At 32.9% G+C, this 23,879-nt stretch overlaps 1 protein-coding gene across 1 annotated transcript in view; it reads left to right on the plus strand.

Annotated features, from left to right (window-relative positions):
• Spag16 (sperm associated antigen 16) overlaps positions 1-23,879 on the plus strand; it is a 917,689-nt gene that overhangs the window by 679,221 nt on the left and 214,589 nt on the right. Inside the window, exon 15 of the mRNA XM_077799366.1 lies at positions 16,424-16,550. Within this exon, the coding sequence (XP_077655492.1) occupies positions 16,424-16,550 (127 nt within the window). The remainder of the gene's footprint in view (positions 1-16,423; positions 16,551-23,879) is intronic.

Raw genomic sequence — 23,879 nt, forward strand, 5'->3', positions numbered from 1 at the left:
AGAATTTGGGAAGAAAGCATAATGTCTATTTTCAAGTGTGTTGAATCAAAAGATTCACCTGTATTTCTTTTGTTCTTAACTTATACGTATTCTTAAAATGTGCAGTTACAGACCAGATCATGTCATTTTTGCATAGATGAATTACAAATTAACTTCTCCAAGTTGATTAAAATTGCTTTTCAAGGTCTAGTACCATGTCTTGTCCTCTCACTATCTCATCCTTCTTGTCTTCTCCATTACCACACTCCATCCAGTAGGCCATTTAAACAGGGAATTCTCATACGTGAATACTTGAATGAATGGCGATCATTTTAATAAAGTTCTTAAAAAAAAGATTTTCTCATATTTTAAAATTATATGCAAATATCTTTGGTCATTTTTGTTATGTTTTCATCATAACAAAAGAAAATTGACTAGTGGTGCAATAGAAATAGAATATGCCTGAAATAGGATCAGTTAGAGCAGCTTGATTAAATGGATCAAAGGATTATAGAAACACAGCAGTTGGCAAATTGGTATTTAAAAGCATTTGAATGTTCTTTAAATCTCAAGTTGGATCAGCCATCATCATGGGTTGTTTCAGAAGCTAAGATTATCAGTACAGGTTCTATTCTACTGCAAATACATGACATAAGTATTTCATTTAAAGATAGTTGTTTAGAAGAAAATAAGTTCAGGATCAGAGGCAAAAATGTCACAAGTTATAATAATTTCAGAAAAAAATATATGTTATGCATGTGTATCTCTGTGTGAAGTACCCTGTTGGATGACAATATTAATCATGTTTATAAGTGATATTGTAATTGCTGTAAGATCGGATAGGAAAGCTATTAGCATGTTTTTGTTAATTTTTCTATTCCTTAGTTTAATGGGACAGGTGAAAAGGAAAATTGTAATTATAAAACTCTAAGCTCTACCCAGGTTTTCTTGGTCTAGCTTTGTTCACTGATGGCTGACACTTCTCTGCTTCTCTCCCAGTTCCTCTCAACATTTTTCCATTCTCAACTTTGGTTAGGTCCAAGATCACTGTGCCAAAATCAAATAACTTACATCAAAATGAATCAAAAAGCTCAGAATGAAGACCTTCCATCTCATTTTCATATTAATATATACCTAACTTTCTACTTGTTTATCAAATGGATTTGAACTCAACCAGATTGAGTTTCAGATTCCAGCTGACTCTTACAAGTTGTGTATATTAGAAGTAGACTCACTGTTCTTATATATAAAACAGAGACTTTACTCAATCTCTCATAAATCCATAAAGTTAATCTTCTTGGATGCTAGATGTTTTTGTAGTCCTATAAATATTAATCAGTTTTGTTCTGAGATGCTGCTAGGGTGCTTAGAAACTTTGTTGTACTCTTGGGTCTACTCATAGGATTTGTCAGGTGGGACTGGAGCAGCACTCAGGGTAGTGCTGATTACCACTACCAAAGCCAGACCTTTCTTTGTGTTCTGTTCTACCCAATGACTTTTAATCAAAGTTTTCAGTGTGGCTTCTGGGAAAGGCAGCGTTCCCAGACTACTGTGGGTACCTACTCCTGTTCCCTCTAATAATTTCAGATTTTTCCCCATGTTTTTAAGTATTTTCCTCACTTATGGATATGCCAAATAATACCCAGGTAAATACTGGGTTGCTCTGCAGTCCTCCAGGGTCCTTTCTGAGCAGTCCTCTCCTTTCTTGTACTTTGCCCTGAGCTTCCTTATCTCTCCAAACTCTCAGTTTTATCTCTCCTCAATTATTTGCTGTGGCTTGTTGATTATTGTCCTTTGTTGTCTGATGCATAGTGTCTTATACACCTTGTTCATTTTTTGGTTGTTTCAGGCAGGAGGGTAACCTAGTCCCTGTTACTCCATGTGACTAGTAAAAGAGGTCTTTTTACCATATGGTTTTGAGTTTCAGCAGATCTAACTAGAAGATATGTGGTTGAAATAATAATAGCATGCTTTTTAAAATTTACAGTTATCCCTTCCTCTTGTAAAAAGATAAAGGTTGATAGTATGTTTGCAGAAGACTTGAATCCTAGTCCTGATTGGACACTGAATATCACTGAAGCCTTAGATAAGTCCTGAATTTCTCAAACCTTCATTTTTTCCAATCTGTGGAAGTCTTCTATCTGGACAATGTTATATTCTCTTTCAGAAAGGTATCAATAATCATTAATATTTTCTGTAGAAAATGAGAAAAAAACATAGAATATGAATGTACCACTTAGAAGACTTTTTAAGGAAGCAAGAATTTCATTTCAATGCCTGACCTCTCTGGAACCTGAAAGTCTTTGGGACTCAATACTCACTAGCAGGCCCAGCAACAAAGCTGAAATCTTTGTTCAACATATGTAGCAATGACAAACTGAAAAGTTTAATACCATTCTTTCCTTAGATATTTAGGACTAAGGTTTAGTTTTTATTTCACATTTGTTTAGTTTATTATTTCATATATCAGTAATCTTATTGCCCTACTTTAATGACACAATATGTTACTATGTAAATATATCATTAAAGATTGCTCAATGGGACAAGCCACATCGAAAGAAATCACCAAGGGGTCTATAAGACAAAGATCCCATACAGGAATATCTCAAATAATGCCAATAATGACATTGAAAATTAAAAAAAGACTCACATGAAAGTCAGAAAATTTACCTTTAGTGCTGTTGGAAAGGGCTCATTGCCAAAGGCAGAATGCATAAATTTCATAGGCCCTGCAAGGATTTCCATTTCTCCTTGAATGAGATGCTAGTTTTAAAATTGTCCTTTAAGTAGAAAGACTCTGAGTGATTTATTAAGCCTTCTTCTTCTCTTCACCTTCAGAAAGACACTAGTTTTATATGTATTTGTCATGCGAGAAGTTGGTAGATGGGATCTACCCTCAATTCTTCCAGAAAAGTGTTTTCAATGTATTTAGCATCTGTAAAATGAAAAGCATTATTTGAGGTGCTGTGAGAGACTCAAAGAATCCTTTTCCTTAATGAACTAGGATATAATTAAGAATAAAAATCTTATACATACAGTAGAAAACAGTACATGGTAATGGATTATAAGTACCAAAGAGATCTAACTAAAAGTCAGTGTGGATAACTTATGTTCACATATAAACTCACACAAGGATGTTTATAACCAGTGTGTTCATAATTATCAAAACTTGGAAACAGCCACAATGTCCTTCAATGGGTGAATGGATCAATAAACCCTGGTACATCCAGACCATGGAATACTATTCAGTGCTGAAGAGAAATGAGCTATATACATCATGAAGAAAACATGGAAGAATCTTAAATGAATATTAATAAGTAAAAGAAGACAATTTGAAAATGATATATACACTCTATAATTTCACCTATATGATATACCAGAAAAAGTAAAACTATAGAGGATAGTTTTTTTTTTTTTTTTTTTTTTTAAACCCTATTGGTTACCAAAGGTTGGAGGGAGTGAAGGATGAATAGGGAAAACATAAAAACAATAAAAACATTTTAGGATGATGAAACTATTATTATAATAAAATGATGAATACATATATGTATGTTCAAATCCATAGAATGTGCAACACCAAGAGTAAATCTTAAACTATGGACTTTGGATAATTACAACCTGCTTGTGTAGGTTCACTAAGTGTAACAAATGTATTTTGGTGGAGGATGTTGGTTGGTAGTGGGGGATGTTGTATGTAGGGAGTAGGGAACACATGGAAAGTTCTCTTCTTAATTATACTGTGAACCTAAAACTGCTTTTAAAAGTAAAGTATTTTAAAGTATCAATGGGAATATACTATATAACTTTTGAGAGTTCAATCACAATCTTTAGAAGTAGTTTTGTTTTGACTATCCAGATACAGAAATGATTCAGCCATTCATTCATTTATTCAAATATTAGCTAAGAGTGTAAGTCCACAACTGAATATAGGTATTCTAGATCAGGACTCTCCAAAAGAACTTCTTGTAATGATAGAAATATCTTTTATCTAAAACATTTAACAGGGTAGTCAACAACTACATGAGGAAATTTTAATTTCAACTAATTAAGATTAAATAAATTTCAAAATTGCAGTTCCTCAGTTGCCGTGGTTACATTTAAATTACTCAACTAGCCACATAGAATAAACAATGTTAAGACTAGGAGGAAAAGACAGGCGCATACACAAAAAATTAATTTGGTGTATAATTTTGGGGACCTAGTTCTATGAGAATAAGAGAATGAATATAACATGTTGCCTAGAGGACTTTAGAAGTTGTGTTTGAACCAAGCAGTAAATATATTGAATATTTAACAAAAAAAAGAATAGGGAATGAGCATCTCAGGAAGTGGGAAAAGCGGAAAAGCACGTGGGCCTGATGTATTTAAGGAATAGCAAAGAGAGTAATGTGGGAAAGACTTTGGAAGTGATAGGCAGGAAGGAGACAAGTTAGGAAGGAATTAAGTTTGAAGTTTAAGAAAAATATACTCTGCCATTAATGTAGAGCTAGGTTTGCCAACAACAGCAACACTGATTTTATGTACCAATAATTCCAAATTGTGGGGCTGGGCCGTCTTGTATAGTATACGATATTTATCCCTGGCCTCAACCAACTGAACTTCCATGATGTGACACTCATCCCAGTTGTGACAACCAAAGCCGTCTTTAGACATAGCCAAATGTCCTCTAAGAGGAAAATTTGCCACCACTTAAGAAAATTGCTGTGAGAAATCTGCAAAGACATAGGGTCGAAAGCAGGGAATTTACTCCAAGTGTCCCTGTGTGAGATGATGAGGGCCTGAAATAAACCCTTGTGCAGGGCGGAGGCAGAATTCAACTGAACAGGCCTGGAAAGGACAGGGATGGGAGATGGGAAAGAAAGATCTGCCAATCACAGGAAGGCAAAGCCTTTCTTTGAAGTGGGAGCTAGAGTCAGAGGGTCAGGTCTTAAGAAGAAATTAATTTGGCTTTGAGTATGCTGACTTAGAGGTAACTTGGATAGTTAGAAATAAAGATCTGGAATTCAAGAGAGGTGTGAATTGGGAAATGTAGATTTAGGAGTCATAAATACCTTGCTAATCATTGCAAAATCTTCTTCTGCCCCCAGCCATCTAGGTTTAATGACAACTGTCTTAATTTCCATGACCTCCATATATATGTCTTTTCAATCCATTAACATACAGCAATGGTCTTGTTTCAGTTTTGGTTTTTGGTTTTTTTCTCCCCTGATTTTTCATGGTAACAGGGACTTTGAAGTCTAACTGTACTGGAGTATTTACTTTTAGTGTTTTTGCCCCAGTTCCCTTGACCTAACTTTTCCCTCTTTTTGGGTCACCCTTCATCCCATTAGTGTCTAATGCCCAGTAAGCTCAATAAATATTTATTTGATGAATAAATCAATGAGTTTCCTACTGGTTGAGACAAATGTGCCTTAATGCAGTCTATCTCTTGTTTAGAATTATGATGAAATAGAATACCACAGATGTTACTATGTGCATCTTGAATGTACCCCCCAAAAGTTCATGTGTTAGGCAATATTCAGAGTTGAAAATTGTATATCATAGGAACTATAAACTCATCAGTGGATTAATGTTTGATGAATTGATAATCTGAATGGATTACTGGGGTTGGTTGTAGGCAAGTGGGGCAGGTCACAAGTCACATGCCCTTGGGAACCATAAGGTTATTGAGGGTCTGTATCTTGTTCCTGGTTCTCTTCCTCTCTTTCTCTCAAACATTCTCTCTCTCTCTCTCTCTCTCTCTCTCTCTCTCTCTCTCTCTCTCTCTCTCTTCCCCCTCCCCCAAGCCTGCCTCTTCTGCCATGAGCTGAGCAGCTTTCTTATACCATGCCTTTCCCCCTCCCCTATGAGGTTTCTGCCTTGGAGCCAGCCAACCATGGACTGAATCTCTGAAATCATAAATGACAATTTAAACTTTTCTTCCTCTAAGTTATTCTTGTCAGGTATTTTGATCACAGCAATGAAAATCTGACTAAACCAACAGGAAAGAAATGTTTGCTTTGTTTTTCAAGGACTCAGATACACAGTTTTGCACTTGATAATAGCTGCTTAACTCAGAGACTCCCACTGGGTTTCCAAGTTCTGTTTAACATATCCATATTTATGTCCAAAAGGCATGACAACATTTTTACAACATATATAAACTTCACTTTCATCAGTATAAACTTCAAAATCTCAGACTTTCTGTACATTGTTAAAGTCCTCTGAAATTTACCACATTTTCAATGGAGTAATATGTTCATTTCTGCTATTGTGTTCTAACAGTGTGCCATTTTCAGTACAAATGATGCCCTTCTTCCTTCTCTTTATTGTTTGTTCATAGTCTTAATCTATCTAATAGCATTTCCAGAAGCTGTATCCCTCAGTGAACCCAGCCCTGGGCTACACTCCCAGAGGATACTTCTTAGATCCCACTGTCTTATGGTATATATTTAAGTTGTGCTCTAAATACCCCTTTACTTACCTCCAGCATTTAATTCTTACTTACATTGTAGTTGCCAGATTATTTCTCACTCTACAGATCACCATAAGGTTATTGAGGGTCTATATCTCTTAGAGCTCTTCCTCCTGGTCCCAAGAGAGGGACACAATAGAACTCAAAAATTGCTTGTTCCTTTATGTACATATTTTCAAATTCTTGTCACTTTTTTGCCTTATAAAGTTAAATACCAGTTTGCTCAATTTATTCTTTGTTAATTCACACTTGTTGATATTCTCTAAATTGGATTAGCTATTTTGGCATGATCTACCTTAAATAGAATGCCTTTTAGGCACTTAAATGACACTTGATTAGCTCTCATTCCCCAAGCATGTACATCAAGGCATGCAGAATATGTTCCTTATTAAGAAAGCAAAAGCTTGGGCATTTAAGTCAGATTGCCAGTGATTAAATCCTGAGTCAGTTTCATGAAGTAAATGATTTGGAGAAAGTTGTATAACATTTTAAGCCTTGATTTTCTCATTTATAAAATGGGGTAGTATAAGCATCTAACAGCAGAGATGAAGAATTAAATGACACATATATCACTTTTAATTTGCATAAAGTAAATCATGTGAATATGTAGTTTCTACATTATGTACTTCAGCTGCTAAGTCATTATTTTGAGATTTCCAAACCCTATATCCAGGGGGCATGATTAGTGATACAACACTTAGTAATGCCTAATAGATTGATAGGAAAGAAGTCTATCTGAAACAGCGATTTTATCCTCTTCTTTCCAGAGCTTTATGTAATTCCTTCTTCTTTATCCTTGAACTTCTTGAACATTACCAAACTTTACCTTCCCTTTCCATTTTAATTCCACAATTTCTTTGCCTTATTTGTGTCATTAGTATCAGGGAAATGGTGCAATGAGCTATTGCTTAATGCTGCATAGGCCTGTCCTAAGAGACATGCTAATGTATCAGTACTAAAAATGTTTGAAATACTAATTTTCCTCCTAATGAGCCTAAACATTTTATTATAGTTATACCTTAATACCAAGTTGCAGGTCATTACCTTCACATATTGAAGCAGCTGATGTTTTCTAGGGCCTAATGTGTCTGCCATTTGCTTGATGACCCCTCATTCTTGTCCATTTTACAGAGGAGAACCTTAGGAAATGAAAATGATGTCACTTGGCAGGTATTCTGTATGATGTTCTGATTTCATTAGCTATATGTTAAAAATATCTTATGATTATAAAAATTATTATATGCCAAATCCAAAAATTCTGATTTTTTAATTCAAAAAGAACAAATAAAGTTAAAATTAATCATCCTACTACCTAAACATATCAATTCAGATTTAATTCCTTCATCTTGTTTTCAATATATGCTTTATATTTTTGTATCATATAGACAATATTTTTTTTGCTGCTTTTTAAATTGATCTACATATTTGTTTTCCCCTGCCATTAGTAACCTTTGGCAATGCCATAATAAAAATTGAAATAGTAGGTTAATTTTATAGTTACATATTATATATATGTGTGTGTATATATATTATATATTGATAATTATCTTCTTATATTTTACCTACCTTAAAAAAAATGAGCCAGGTGCGGTGGTGCACACCTGTAATCCCAGTGGCTTGGAAGGTTAAGGCAGGAGGATCATGAGTTCAAAGTCAGCCTCAGAAAAACTGAGGTGCTGAGCTACTCGGTGAGACTCTAAATAAAATACAAAATAGGGCTGGGGATGTGGCTCAGTGGTCAAATGCCCCTGAGTTCAATCCCCAGTACAAAAAAAAAAAAAATGTATAAGGAATATTTATATGTGGCAAACATTTATGAATTATTTACCACTTAAATGTATTCTAGTGAGGGCATATCTTTAATATTTTTAACATTTGTGATATGTTGTATTAATTTCCAGAAACAAATTGAATTACGGTGGATAAAATCTTTGACTCTGAAGTCAACCGAACATGTAGTCAAATTCTCACTCGAAATCATTTTATCCAAGTAATTTTAGGAAATTTGTGTTACCTTTTTAGCCATTTTTCTTCATCTGAATAATGTTTTGCACATAATGAATTAATACTACAAATAGCATTGAGAATATTTCATTGCAATAAAAACTGTTAAACTATTAATTAGTGTACCCACAAGGGATATAAGTGGGCTTGTTTTGTACCCTTAACAATAGCAATGTTATCATTAAAAAATTCTAATTTGATAGAAAAAAATAGGACATGTTTTAATTGAAACTCCAAACTTAAACTAATTTAAGCAAAATGAAGGTCTTCATTGGTTCACAAAGCTAAGCTGCAGACGGGGCAGGTGACTGCTGCTACTGGTATTAAGCTGAAGTCCAAACAAAAATACCACCATACTTTCTGAAAGATTTTTATCTGATCAGTTTATTCATTGTTCTCTACCTGAACACTAGAATAATATTATATTTGTAGATTTAAATTATACATTTAATCAGAAGAGCTTATGTTTCTCAACATTAGTTTGAGAAATATGAGGAAGTTGTTACAATTATTCTATTTTGTTGTTTTTGTTAATCTCTTACTGTGACTAATAAATTAAACTTTATCATAGATATGTATAGATAGGTAAAATCATAGTACCTTAGGGTTCAATTCTCTGAGATTTTAGGCTTCCACTGGGGGTTTGAACATATTTCCAGTAAATAAAGCAGAAGACTGTTATATTACTAGGGTCTATAAAAAAGAGTCTCATGTGTTAGTCCTTCTTTTGTCTAGTTCTTACTTAAAGAGCAATTTTTCTATTGGCTTAGTGCTTTTCTTCTTGAGTTTTTTTTCCTCTCATTCTATTTATGATAATCTTTCCAAAGTTTGTTGCTGTTAGTTTGTTGCTTAATTATTTATTTTTTCTTTATAAAAATTTCTGTATCTCCTTTTGACAAAACCCTTCAATTTGTCTATCAATATATTATTTTCAAAGAGCAACTTTTCTTTTGTTCACCTTTATTATTTTTATTAACTTATTTTAATTTGGTTTCTTCATAAATTTCTATCACAGTTAATTAGTTCTTGCTACATTTTTCTCTTTTTCAACTGTCTTCAATTGAATATTTTATATATTTATTTTAAATTTATATTCTTAAAATGCATATAGAATCATAAGTTTTTTTAATGATGGCTCAGCTTATTCAACACAGTTAATATGAATTCATTCATTTTGATTAATTCTAAACATATAATTTACATTGTGATTTTCTCTTTCATCTTTCATTGTTTAAAAGAAATTATAATTTTGAGTTTTTAATTTAATTGCATCATTATATGAAACTGTAGCCCTTATAACATTTCTTCTTTGCTATTCCTTGAGAATTATTTTATGGTCTGTACTTTTTAATATATTTAAAACACTGGTTTTTATTTTAGATCAAGTTTTTAGTTTTTTATTTTTGAATCTTATATACCCTTGTTTTTTATTTTATTTATATTTTTTGGTGGGGTGCCATTATTCTGATGCAATAATCTTTCTCCCTTTTTTTGGAAAAATGGTAATTTTTATTTATAGTTATGGTTACCTTTATAGTTTGAAACTTTATTTATAATTATAAAACTGTATCAGTTACATCTTATTGATAGTGTGTCTTTTATTACTATCTAGTAGTTAGCTCTAGTTACTATTTTTTATTTAAATTTTATCTTTTCAGGTACTGATATTATCTACCAGCTTCCTATTAAATATATATTTAGTAATTTAATTTCTTTATTTTTACTCTGAGTATTTTGATTTTGCTACTGTTGTTGCTTGTTTTAATGTTTTTCCCATAAATTGAACATAGTTGTATTTTTTAAACCAGTTGAATTTCTTAATTTTAATTGTTAATATATCCCATTTGTGCACATATGCATTTTATTATATACTAACAGCTACTATTATTACAAATCTATTGTGTTTTCTGTTTATCTTCTTTTTTTCGTCTTTTTATTTCCTAACTTTGTTTAAGAATAAAGTTAAGAGGGTTTACAATGGGAATTTTCTCTCTTATAGTCAATAATTGACTAACTTTGATTTTAAAAAATTTTTGGACTTTCATTATTTGTGTTCCTCATTGTCTTCTGACATATGTTGTCTTTAGGATATTTCACCCTTTGAGGTTAAATACAAACATTAATTTTTTTCCATGAGGTATGAATATTTAAACATTTTAGGTTTTAAGGGTTTGAAAATGCATAAATCCTCTGATTCTTAGCTAGGCATACAACCTTTAGGTTGTTTTATTTTCCCATACAATGTGAACATTATTTCATGGGTTCTAACATCTATTTTTTGGTTATAAATCAAAATGTCTTTCTTTTATAGATAATCTGTCATCTTTTACTCATGGGTAGATTTTTCTTCATAATAATCAGATTTTCACTAAAATGTATATGTGGGGTTTATTTTTATGCCTCAAGGTCAATACTTGGAGCGTAATTTTATTCTTAATAAAGTTGACCCTGTGTACCTCTGCATTCCACATCCATGGATTCAGCCAACAACAGATAAAAAAAGATTTGAGGAAAAATTTGCCCTTCCACTTAATAGTATGACATTTTTTTCTGGTTATTACTCCCTAAATAATACAACCTAACAATTATTTACATAGCAGTTATATTTTATATTAGGTATTATGAATAATCTAGAGATAAAGTATATGAGGGAATGTAAAAAGGTTATAACAAAAACAAAATATGCCATTTTATACAAAGGCCTTGAACATCTGCTGATTTGGCATCTGTAGGGGACCCTGGAACTAATGTACCATGAGTAATGAGGGAAAATTATATCTTTCTTGAATTCTAGAAAAGTCTCAGTTATCATGCCTTCAAATACTGTTCTCTGCTTCTCTCTCCATTACCATTTTTTGCTATGCTTTTTAGACAAATATTCAAACTCAACTCCACCTTTACTTTCAAATCTCTTAATGGTTACATGCTTTCATCTTTTTATATCCATGTCCCAGTAGAATCTGCCAGATTATAATCTGAGTTCATTAACTCTATTTTCATCTTCTTCAGATAAGAGGACATCCTATCAATTGAAATGTTTTCCTTCAATGACTGACTTTTCATTGCTATTGGTTTTTCTGAAGTCATTTTAGACTATTTTTGTTAAATTTCCATTTCTTGGATGAGAATTAGCTCCTCATTAAAATCCTTGAGACTCTTATGCTAATTTATAAATATTTTTCAGTCTTTCATAATTTTAATCTTCCCAGACTAATTTCATCTTTCAATTTTTGTCTGTTTGCTAGCTTTAAATCCCTTTACCTGTTATAGAAGTGTTAGTTTCTTTTCAGCGATTAAAAGAACTGACTCTCTTTTTCTCCCTTCTCTCCCTTTTGCTCTCTATTTGTATTTACCCTTTCATAATGACAGCACTGAAGCAATTTCCTCTCCCAGGTCTCCAGGTCTCCCATGCCAGTAACCCCAGGATCTCCTAGGACAGGTTTTCCATTTATGATTCAAAAAAATCTCCTCTCTGATGTTGAATCCACAGATCCAGATCTGAGTATATAACCTCATTTAGGTCCAGTTGTGAGACTGCATATTACCACCAGACTCTTTAAACATATAGCTTCATGAAAATGGAGCTTCAAACAGCATCAGCCAACAACCTCAGTCAGTATCATTTTGTCAGGAAACTTTCCACTGCCCATGATTTTAATAGTGAGTTGGCTTTTATCTCCCATCTGAAAAAAAAGCTTTTAGTCTCTGTTATCTTACAGGTCTGTATATATATATATATATATATATATATATATATATATATATATATATGGAACTTACAGAGCTTATACCATTCTTAGGTGCATAGTTGATATATGGTCATTCATTTATTTTTTTCCTCATGAACGGTATAACTCTTTGAGAAAAGAACATTTTATACACATTTATCCTGCTGTTTAACCTTGAAGAAATTTTGCAGAAAGGAAGCAATATGAGAGTTCTAAAAATATTTTATTTATTTAGATGTTCTATAAGTTGTCTTTCCAAAAGAAGATGGGTAAAAAGAAAAGCACAAAGTTACATAAGGAATATGCATATTTTATATATATATATATATATATATATATATATATATATATACACACACACACACACACACACACACATACACACACACACACACACAAAACATGAATATGTATGTATGTGTGTGTGTGTGTGTGTGTGTGTAACCTAGTGAGCTGAATCAAGAAAATACTTAGCTGACATAACTGACTCATCAGGATAAAGTTTCAAATAATAATTAAATTGCACCTGTATTTTTCATTTGATAACCTCTTTATAACTTCCAAACATGTAATATAATACTATAAGAACTTTCTTTTAGAAGATTATATGAATATATGACATTTCTTAACCTCTCTGAAAAATAGACCCTTAACCCCAAATCTTATGTTAATATCCAACTTTGTAAAATCTGCTTTAAAAATTATATAAAGCCATAACATGTTCTATATTAAGAATATGATTGGTTTGTTAAAATGGCCTTTTAATTATTATTTACTGGAATTTTAATTATAATCCACTTAAATTATAAATTACCCCATTACCATTCCATTTTTCTCCTTAGTTTTCTTTGTTTTACAATATATAAATATGCTAGAAACCTCTGTGCAGAGAGATAGAAGTTCACTTCACCTGTCTCCTGGCAAAGCAGTTGGTATCAGGTTTGCATAAAAGAAGTTTTCTGAATCCACAGTAGCATTAGGCTTATTTCTTCTATGTTAGATTGTCATTATAAATTTCACTTATGTTCATTTTTATTTAGAAATAGTACTCTGTTAAGTTTTATTATAAATTTGATTTAATTTAAGTTTCAGAAGTAATAGTAAAAGTTTTAAAAGATGAACACACTTGTGATCCTTGCTATGTATAGTTAAATTTTCCTATAATGTATTTCTTCAGCCTAGGTGAAGCCAGTTTGGTCTGTGTTCTTCTACTCTTTAGGGAACTTCATGTCTGTGTGACTTTTCCCATTATAAGCATCTGTTTTGGTGATGGGAGGCTTAACAGGGGCAGTCAGGGTGGCAACATCTTTAACCTTTGTTCACTTTGCTAAGTTTCACTTGCATTGATTATCTCCTTAGAGTCTTTTGTTAAAAATTTTTTTCTTAGTTTCAGCTCATTTAACATTTCCATATTTTTGAACAAAATGCTTCGAATTATATACAGTCAACATTGATAAAGTTCTATTTCCTTTTTCCCATTCCGGTTTTATATTCAAAATTGAGGACTAACATGAAACAGGAACTATGCTGGGTGCTGGGGAGTCAAGCGTTGTAAACAGCCACAGACCTGAACTTGGACTTCTTTGAGAATTGTCTACTCAGCCACCCTTAGGACCTTCCCCTCCTCAGCATGAGTGCCAGTACCAGTAACACAACCAGAACTATATTTTAGAGAGGCTCCCAATGCTCTTGAATCTTCACTCTCTTTAAAATCATCATGCAATCCCACCTATCTTTAAAAAACATTTTCTTTAAAATCTTTCTTAGTCTAGGGTAAGCACCTCACTGTAGCTCTCTCTGCTTTCTTACATATGTTCTAAATACAATGATTTTCTCCCAGTCCATCAACTAATCCCTTTCCCACATCTCTCCACCTCCAGGTTCCTCTAGACTCACACCATGCAGTTCAGATTAGCACTTCAGTTTGTTGTTTTGTCCTAGGGAGGGAGGTTGGCAGATGACCCTCCAGATTGCCTGAAATGGGAGGTGGAGGAATACAGGGTCTTGAGGATATTCCAAGTTTGGGCTTCTGTATTCTCTACCCCTTTCAGCATTTTCTTTTTTGTAAGTGATTCAGAACCATCAGGGTTAGAATTGACATTTACCCTAAGACTGTTATTGGGGGACTCAGACTAAATAAAATGTTTAGGTTTAAGTTTTGAGGAAGCATTGAGTAATTCATCAGTTCAACAAATATTTTTTTGTTGAACTGTATAATTCTCCAAAGCCTGCTATAGGCCATCTCTCTGCTCCACCTGCTTAGTATAACCATGGTTTTTCATTACTAAATATCCTTCAGTTATCTAAATACAAACTGATGTCTATCATTCAGTAAGTTATTATATATAAAATATGTATTATTATATTCATTTTACATAATGCATATTTTGTCATGGCAATGGAAAATTCTGACTAATATGTTATTAGTTGTTCAAAAGAATTTTTAAATTAGTATCTACTCTTATTAATATAGTGCTTGGTTTATTAAAAGCATTTAATAAATATTGAGTTACTTTAATATTATTGAACTATTCAATTGATCATTAGGAAAAAGTCAGTTTCATTATTAAACACAAAAATATTTAAACTATTTTAGTATTTATTTTCACTTAACATGACAAAACTATTTTTTTTATTTTTTGTGTACTCCTCAAATTTTAATATTCAGTGGAATAAAAGATACTTTAGGATGATCCCTAATTCAGAGATGGCAGACAAATTAAGCACATTGAGTCAATAACTTATCTTTGGTAAAAGGTGCATCCAAATTAAGTTCTGATTAAAACTTATCTACTCTGTCCTCAAAATTGAACAGTGTTTTCATTTTGTAACTTCTAAAGATGATTGAAAGGCTTTATATTTGGAAAAGTTTTTTTCTAATTTATAACATTAATATTCCCTGCTAATACAGAGACCTATTCTTTTATTTTCTGAAATGAAATTCACTGATTCCTCACAATTCTTACAATACATGTTTACATATTTGAAAACATTCCAAGTTCTCTATGTTCCTTTTAAGTCATAAAAAAGATTAAGCATCTCATTTATTAGATTGGGGACAAGGCCGTTTGTATTACTTTGCTAGTGACAGCAGTTATAGAATTTTAAAACTAATGGCATTCATTGCATTACTGGATGTTTAGGGAAAACCAAAATGTCCACTTGAACTGAAATACAGGATGTGCAATTTTTATAGAAAGAATTCGGGAATGGAATGAGAAAAAGTGAGCTAGATCAAAGCAATAATAACAATAATTGTATGATAAAAAGTTAATACTTTTTAACATTTTTAAAAATTCAGAAAGAAAATGAGAGGACATTCTTTGACATGACAGTTAAAAAATTAAGCTGGAGTTGAAAGGGAAACTGTAAATCAAATTGAAAACAGAGTATTGACTTATGGTAAACATTAATGATGATTCTGATATAGCCGATACTCATTCCATTTGTGAATGAGCAAGGAAATTAATGATGGAATGTTGACTGATGTAGATTATGAGGTGCTGGAGAGCAAAATCCCTCTTACTCATCAATGTTTGCCTGGCTACTGATAAGAGGTGGATGCTTAATGAATACCTCCTGACAGAGAGCAGGAAAAGCATAGACAGCCCTGAGCCCCAAAACATTGAGCCTCAGTTGCTTCCACTACACTGGAAAACACCCTTCCTCACTTCCATTACACTTCAATCCATCCACTCTTCCTTCTGTTTTGTCTCCCTTTATTCAAGTACCTCCTTTCTTATTCTCCCATATGTTGTCCAAACAAGCACAAATATCCCTACTGTGAATTTTGTCTAACAGACCAAAACTGGCACAGTTTAATTATAGTCCATTTCACCTGGCTTTAGTCATCCTGTCATCAACTGTGGCACACTGTGTCCATTTCTCTTCCAACCTCTGTTTAAATCTTATCTAATATATAAATTACCAATGCTAGCTACTTACAAATATATGGAGTGAGATGTACTTAAGAGGTAATTTTTCATGTATGTAGTTTTTATTTTTCAAATATATTGTTTGTATGATACATGATATGTGTGTGTGTGTGTGTGTGTATAAAATATGTAGACAAATTACACAAGTGTATGGATATTTTTTACTTTTTCTCATATAATTAAAATAATGATGAGGCCTTCCTGAAAATATTATCTTCTAAAATTTAGTATAGGGTTTCATCTCTTGTCTGTGGTCTACTATATATATATTTATAGATATTTTCTCCATGTATGTACTTTTTTGTTTATTTTATATTTTTAAGGGTCACATGATAGCATCCTGTGATGCTTGCGGGGTTATAAAACTGTGGGACTTTCGGAAACTCTTACCAATTGTATCCATTGATGTTGGACCAAGTGCTGGCAATGAGGTGAACTTCGATTCATCAGGTAGGATAGTTTTGCTTTAACTTTTGTAACCAAACTGAAAATGTTAGTATTTGTTCTGAAACTATTTTGCTTCCCCTTAAATTTTCTTGTATTTCTTCGAATGTAACTTTGCTCTTAACATTATATGAAAATATGTTACAATATATTACATTTGATCCAAGTTACATATCAAATATTATATTATGGAGAATTATATTAATCATATAGTTAAAGAAAGAAACAGGATGGGAAACGTGTGTGTTAATATAGATGACACAGGTTTGCTGTCACATATGACCATAGAGCCCACATCCCGTGGAATCACCATCCAAGGTAAGCAAATGGGGTTTTCTGAAGCAAAAATAACTTGAGAATAGAGAAGAACAAAAGTTTGGTAAAAATAAACTTGAAACATTTTAAATGTAATATTTTAGTCATAAAATTTAATAAATTGCTACATGTTGTCCAGATTTTACTTTTAATTTGAAAAGTATATTTATCTGATTATTGAAATTATGTGCTTAGCATTCTGTAACATTGTTATATGATTATGTGAAACATTTTTCTGCACTGATATAAACATTATCAATCAGATAATACAATTGCATCTCTATCTTTAATGAAAGCTTTTGCTAAATAAAGAATATCTTTTGCTAGTGTGATATAAGTTTTAAACTTTTTTAAGTGTTCAGAATTTTTAAAATTCTTTGAGATAACTTTACTTTATCTGATATATAAATTACCAACTTACAAATATATGGAGTGAGATGTACTTATGAGGTACTTTTTTCATGTATGTAGTAGTTATTCATGGTACATCAAAATTTTAGAGACGGCAAACACTTCAATTTTGGAAAAGTAAAAAAGAATTTATATGGAGGAAATAATTTTATTTTAAAAAGTATTCTATGTTGGGCTAGGTTGTGGCTCAGGGTTAGCATGTTAGCTTACCTAGCATGTGTGTAGCACTGAGTTCAATCCTCAGGACCACATAAAAATAAATAAATAAAATAAAGCAACAACAACAAAAAAAGTATAATTCTAGTTATAAGATAATTGCTGTATATCTCTTGGGACTAGTTGCATGATAGTGTCATCACACATCTGAAATTTAGAAAATGGTAATTTTTTTCTTAAAATTGAAGCTATGTGCCTGAGGTTGTGCTCAGTGGTCGAGTGCTTGCCTTACATGTGTGAGGGTACTAGTTCGATCCTCAGCACAACATAAAAATAAATAAACATATTGTGTCCATCTACAACTCAAAAAAATATTAAAAAAAAAACCGAAGCTATGTTCTCATTGTAAATCAGTATAAAGCCAACCTAACAACAATGGCTCCTGTTATTCTTGGGCATAAAGTGTTTCCCAACAAGCTTCTGGGACAGAAATGTTCATGGCTAAAATGACAGGATTATGAGATATGTAACCTAATCGTTGAATTAACATATTGGATGAATTAATAATTTAAAAGGATTGGTAACTGGGCATGGCTGGAGGAAGTAGGTTTCGGGGTGTTTCATCTTGTTCCCCTGGCTCCTCTCTGCTTCTCACTGCCATGGGCAGTAACCTTCCTCTGCCATACCCTTCTGCATGGTGACTGTTTCACTTTGGGCCCAGAGCAATGCAATCAGCTAATCATGGACTGAACTTCTGAAACTATGAATCAAAATAAGTTTTTCCTTTCCTAAGTTGTTCTTATTTGGAATTTTTGTCACAGTAACAAAAAAAAAATGACTAACAGAGCTCCTTTAAAAAAGTTTTAGAAACATTCTTGACATTAGGACATTTATGGTCTGCCAGAATTCAAAAAGAAAACACTCTACAAAATAAGAGATCCTAACTATAATAATTTTACTTTATACTGTGAAAGGTTATTAATATGTAATTTATATTTTCTGACATGGAAATCTACACCAACATCATAGCTCTAAATTTAATTTGGTTCTCATAAGCATCTCACATCCCTAAATCCTTTCTTATTATCTTGAGCAAGCACTTAACTATTCATACCTTTGAAACTGAACTCTGAAATTTTAAAACTTTCAGTTGATCTTTCTAATAATAAATGTTAAAAACTGTTTTGAGATACTTTGCTACTAAAATAGCAGTCTATTTTATTGTCATTATTAAATATCTTGTCACTGGCTTTTTACTGACCTTGTTATCCAGCTGGAAAGTTCATTGTATAGTCAGACAAACATGATTTTAAATAAATATCAGTATCCATCTTCTGCCAATACAATGTTAAAATTCTTGGTATAATAAATGGATTTTTTCTCTACATGACTATTGCATTCCTAGTAATATGATAATATTATGGAAAGTGCAGAAGATCAAGGATGGAACAATAAGAAACAAAAGACAAAGAGTGTAAACTAGAGCCCTTGCTAATAAAAATGCTTTGTTGGTCTAAGGGAATAAAATTTCAACCTGACCTTCCCATCCTTTTGACCGCTTCTTCAAGGAACATGAGATAATTAGTTTTAATTCTATGTGCTTGAGAAATTAGTGTCATAAGGCTTTTCTCATTGAATAATGAGAAATCTGTGCTTCTGTATAGTAGTCCTCAATGACTCTTCATTTAAAAAGATTGAAATATATCAAAAGTGGGTGAAACTCAGGAGAGCAAACATAAAGTCTAATGAGAGCATGAGCAGAGAGGTGAAAATCACAAAGCACCAGAAATTATGTCTCTCTCAAGAGAATAAAGAAGACTGTAAACCCAGAGCCAAACAAAAGTGAAATAAGGATGGGGACACTTACATCTTTTCTACTTGGTATTTATTCAGGAAAAGATCATTTAAAAGAGAAGTATAAGAATTATATTGTGAAAATATATGGAATCTAAAAGTAAAATCAAATGAAAATTAGTAAGTTCAAAATATGCATTCATGTGAATATACTTTTACTTATTCCCAATGGCAAGTCAGTACAAATCTATTAGATATAATAATTGTCCAAGATTCCAGAATACATTGACACTGCTGACAGTAATGAACATTTGTTGAGTGCTCACATTAATTAAGTTGTGTCCAACAATGTCTCCTGGTAAAAACTCTTTGATGGAATTAAATTGTGTATTTATGTACACTCAGAGCATTACTTGTATCTACTTCCCAGTGTGAGTGGAGGGTCTGGTCGATTATCTTAGCTGTGCTCTTAGATCTGAGTAAAAGTCATTGAAAACATACATGTATTATCATCACAATATATACTGGTAATACATGTAAATTTATGGATAGCATCCAGTTGTTCGATATTCTAAGTGACCATCATAGAAATTAAAAATTTCTAATTATATTTCATATTTCTGGATCAGTTTAATTGAAGGGCATATTGAGATGCCTCTTAGCATAGTCATCTGCCACGTTTTTTCCTAGAGCTGGAAGATATGAGATATCTTAAAAAAATGTTTCCACATATAATGACCAATTTTTATAAATAAGAGATTTCTCATCACTGCAAATCCAACACAATATAGAAATGAATTATAAATTAAGGCCATAAAAATCTGAAACTGTTGTCCATTATCTTTCATTTCAAATTTTCATGTATATCAAAATTACTTCATTATCTATTAAGCTTATAAGCAAATATTTCCATTTTGCATTTATAAAAAGTGAATATGTTCTACTGAATTGTACTTTATCTGTTTTAAAATTAATATTCCTAATAGCATATCAATTAGCTTTGACAAAAGTATTTGAAAATCAGAGGTATAGAAAAAGAATACAGGCCATAATTCAGACCATTAGGTTTAATCACATATTCAGCACCTTTCAGACTTTAGGCAAATTATTTAATCTCCCTGAACTAATATTCATCATAGAAATAATGAAGGAGATAATTGTTGTGCAGTTATTATGTGGATTCAAATGGATGAGAGTATCTTAAGATCATAGAGAAAGAGTATCTCCAAAGAAGGGATTGAGGAGTTCCCAGAGAGAAGGCAGGGAACTAGAAATATGTGGTAGAAAGGAATTCCCACACATGCCCATCAGAGGCATATAGAGATTTATTTTGGAAAACAGATACACTTTGAAACAAGAATGTGGGCTCTCTCAAAAGACAGATGTGCTTTTAGGTTTCCAACACTTCTTTTAAAGGAAACTTGGTGAGGGTGGGTATGGAAAAATATGTAAGAATAATATGATTTCAAGATGGTTTCTGGTGATCTTATGCCTCTGGATCCTTAGCTGATGTGGTCTTCATTATCTGGTTAGTAAATAGTGCTGGTGGAAATTCCTTTGTCTCTCATAATCTGTTTATTGGGGCTTTAATCAACAGTGCACAGGTAGATTTACAGATTTCCCAGGAATCTGGCAGTGACAGGGCTGGAAGAGAGGCTGGCCCAGAAAATGATGGGCGTGGAAAAGCATGTGGAACTCCTAAATCAAAAATCTTATTTCCATGTCCTTACTGTATTTCTTATTTCTTTTATCCTATGTCATCACAGTAAAGAACTCTTAGCATAGTCATCTGCCATGTTTTATCTTAGAGCTGGAAGGCTCTGAGAGGTTGTCTTGTTCATTTTAGGAATAAGAAAAGTTGAGTCAGCATATCAATGTGCAAGATGCTTGAGGCTGTGTCCCTGTGGGATGTTTCTATTGACAACGTGAATACCAATGAATAAATATTAAAAGAAACAAAAGCCACAACTACACTCTCATGTAATAGTAAGTATAAATTAAATGGTTAACTAAGAAGTAAGTTACATATAATATGATAGGAATCACTCTCTAGGGTTGAGTTCTGTTGCTATATCAGCAGTCACACATTTAAGAGAAGTTGCATGTGGCACTGCATTATTTAAGTAATGTTTTATTTGCAGATACATTACTTGTGACAAATATGGATAATCTGTGTTTATAGATATATACATATATTAGTACATATTTATAACTCTGTGTTTGTAAAGGGATAAGTGTTTCTTTCTCATTAAACAAACAGCATCCCTGTAGTATAAAGCCACAAATTCTGGTGAATATTCACTATCTAAATAATATCTCTCACTTGGCATACTCAAAATGCCATATGTTTTACCATTCAAGAATGTATTGCTGTTTCAGAAGATGTTAAATGGAATTACATAGTGAAAGTAATAAAAAATGAGAACTTATACATACACTTTCACACATCTCTCATTTTACTGTGTTTATGTGGTTTAGAAATATTTTCTCTTCTTTTGTAAAAGGTAATTCCAGTACATTTGTAAAGAAGTCACATCCCCAGAAAATGCAGAGGCTGAAATTGGAGCCAGATGGGGACTTTCCAGTAGAAAGCTTATCAGTATCAGATCATTAAAATGGGCAAAGTTTCCCATCATTTGGAGAAAATCCTAAATATTCTCCACAGGCTAAACCACAATAGAAATGCTAAAATGGAAGGTGAATAATGACTTCATTGGAAAACAAGAAAAGCATCAGACCTCCCTGCCCCAATTTTTCAAAACAAAAGGAAATTACCTCCCCCCACATTTCAGTTTGAATTTGATTTATCAGCTTCTATTAGTGAAGGCCAGAATGCATTGTTTTCTATTTAAAAGGCAGATTATGGTTAATTCCCTCTGATACAAGCATCGAAGTATAGTGGAGAGAGTGCCCATTCAGAAGTTAGGAGCCCTAGTTTTGAATTTTTTCTCCATTACTTTGTGGCTGAGTGATTTGGTGAAATTTCTAAACATTTTATTTCATTATATCGAAGTATTTTTTAAAAAAATAAAAAAATAAGGATTTTTACTTCCAGCCCTAATAGTGGTAATAAGGACCAATTTGATTTACGTTCCACCTGGAACAACTGGGAAAAAGAGAGAGAAGGAGAAAGAGAGACAGACAGACAGACAGACAAAATGAACAACAGTGATTCCTGAGAGATGGTCAGTAAGGTCAGTAAACAACATAAGCCATAAGACTGCTCCAGTTTATTGGCCTGGAGACAGTTTGTAGGTTTCACAGGGAGGGACATAATGTGACTTTGCAGTCTCCCAGGCGAGAAGCCTGGATGGGCAGTCCCTGGAGGCCAAGGCAGTCAGGGACTGGAGAGGTGAGAGCAGCAGGGAGCGATCCTTGGAGAGGTTGGGTCCCCTCCAGTCTCTAGCTGAAGAAGAACGGGTACATGACAGCTGGAGCATTAGAGAAGAACAATCCTGGGAGTTTGCACAGGTATAGAAATGATTGGTCTTCCCATCCACCAGAGCAGGAAAACCCTGCAGTTCAAAAGGACAGAAAGTAGAGCAGGAATCAGCAAACTATGTCCATAGGCCAACTTGTCCTCTTTTTTAGATATAAAGTTTTATTGGAACAGAGCTTCACCCATTCATTTATAGATTGTCTAAGATTGTAACACAGACTGACTGAGTGGCCTCCAAAATCTAGAATTCTTACTATCTGGCTTTTTAGAGGAAAAAAAAACTTGCTAAGCTAGAGTGCTGAGATGGGTGTTGCCTCCAAGGTGAGGCAACATTAGCTCACACCTCTGGAGCTGGTCCTTTCGTTAATAGCTTTGAACCATATGAATTGTCTCATGTATTAATCTATTTAATCCCCACTACAATTCAATGAGACTGTTACTCTTGTCCACTTTTTAGAAATAAGGAAACTGAGATTGAGAGACATTAAAGCTGTCCTCCCAAAATTACCTACCCAAACAAATCTGGAGTTGAAATTCCAAGCCAAGAAGTCTAAATTTAGATACTTATGGTAATATTATGATTCTTATGGTAATCAGAGTGTTTGGTTTTATATTGATATATTACATCTGTTAGGAGAAAGGATTTATTTGCTATGAACATTGAAATAATCCCATTAATGACTACTTGGAGATGTTTTACTCAGAGCTAAGACCTGAATCCTATTGTTGACATTAGTTATCAATTACTTGACTCTGGAAGAAAAAGAGGAAAAGAGACTGTCCCTGCCTGGTGTATCTACCAGGTTTCTTGTGTGTCTTATGTACAGGAGGCATCCTAAATATCTTTATGCTCCTACAGGGAGCTGGAAGTTCAATGCCACACACTAGTAGAAAGTCCTATCCAGGTAATTAGGGCTGAATTGTGTCAACCCCTGCAGGGCCCTTCAGTTTTTGTCTTTTACTCAAAGCATGGCATGATCAAAAATAAAAATTAGAAAATTAAATAAGAAAGGAAGAATGCAAGCCAACTTCTTTTATCTCTAAATCTCAGGAGGAGCTGCCCATTCTGCCACATCCCACTCCTAGGGACAGCATCACAAAAAGACAGGATAAAATATGAAGGAGTAAAGGTGACCAGGTGACCCAATGCCATTATTTTATAGTCCTATTATTCAGTTTCCTGTTTGAGTGGTCCTATGGTGTGTGCAAATCAATGTTGT

This window comes from Urocitellus parryii, chromosome 1 (assembly GCF_045843805.1).
Source record: "Urocitellus parryii isolate mUroPar1 chromosome 1, mUroPar1.hap1, whole genome shotgun sequence".
NCBI lineage: Eukaryota > Metazoa > Chordata > Mammalia > Rodentia > Sciuridae > Urocitellus > Urocitellus parryii.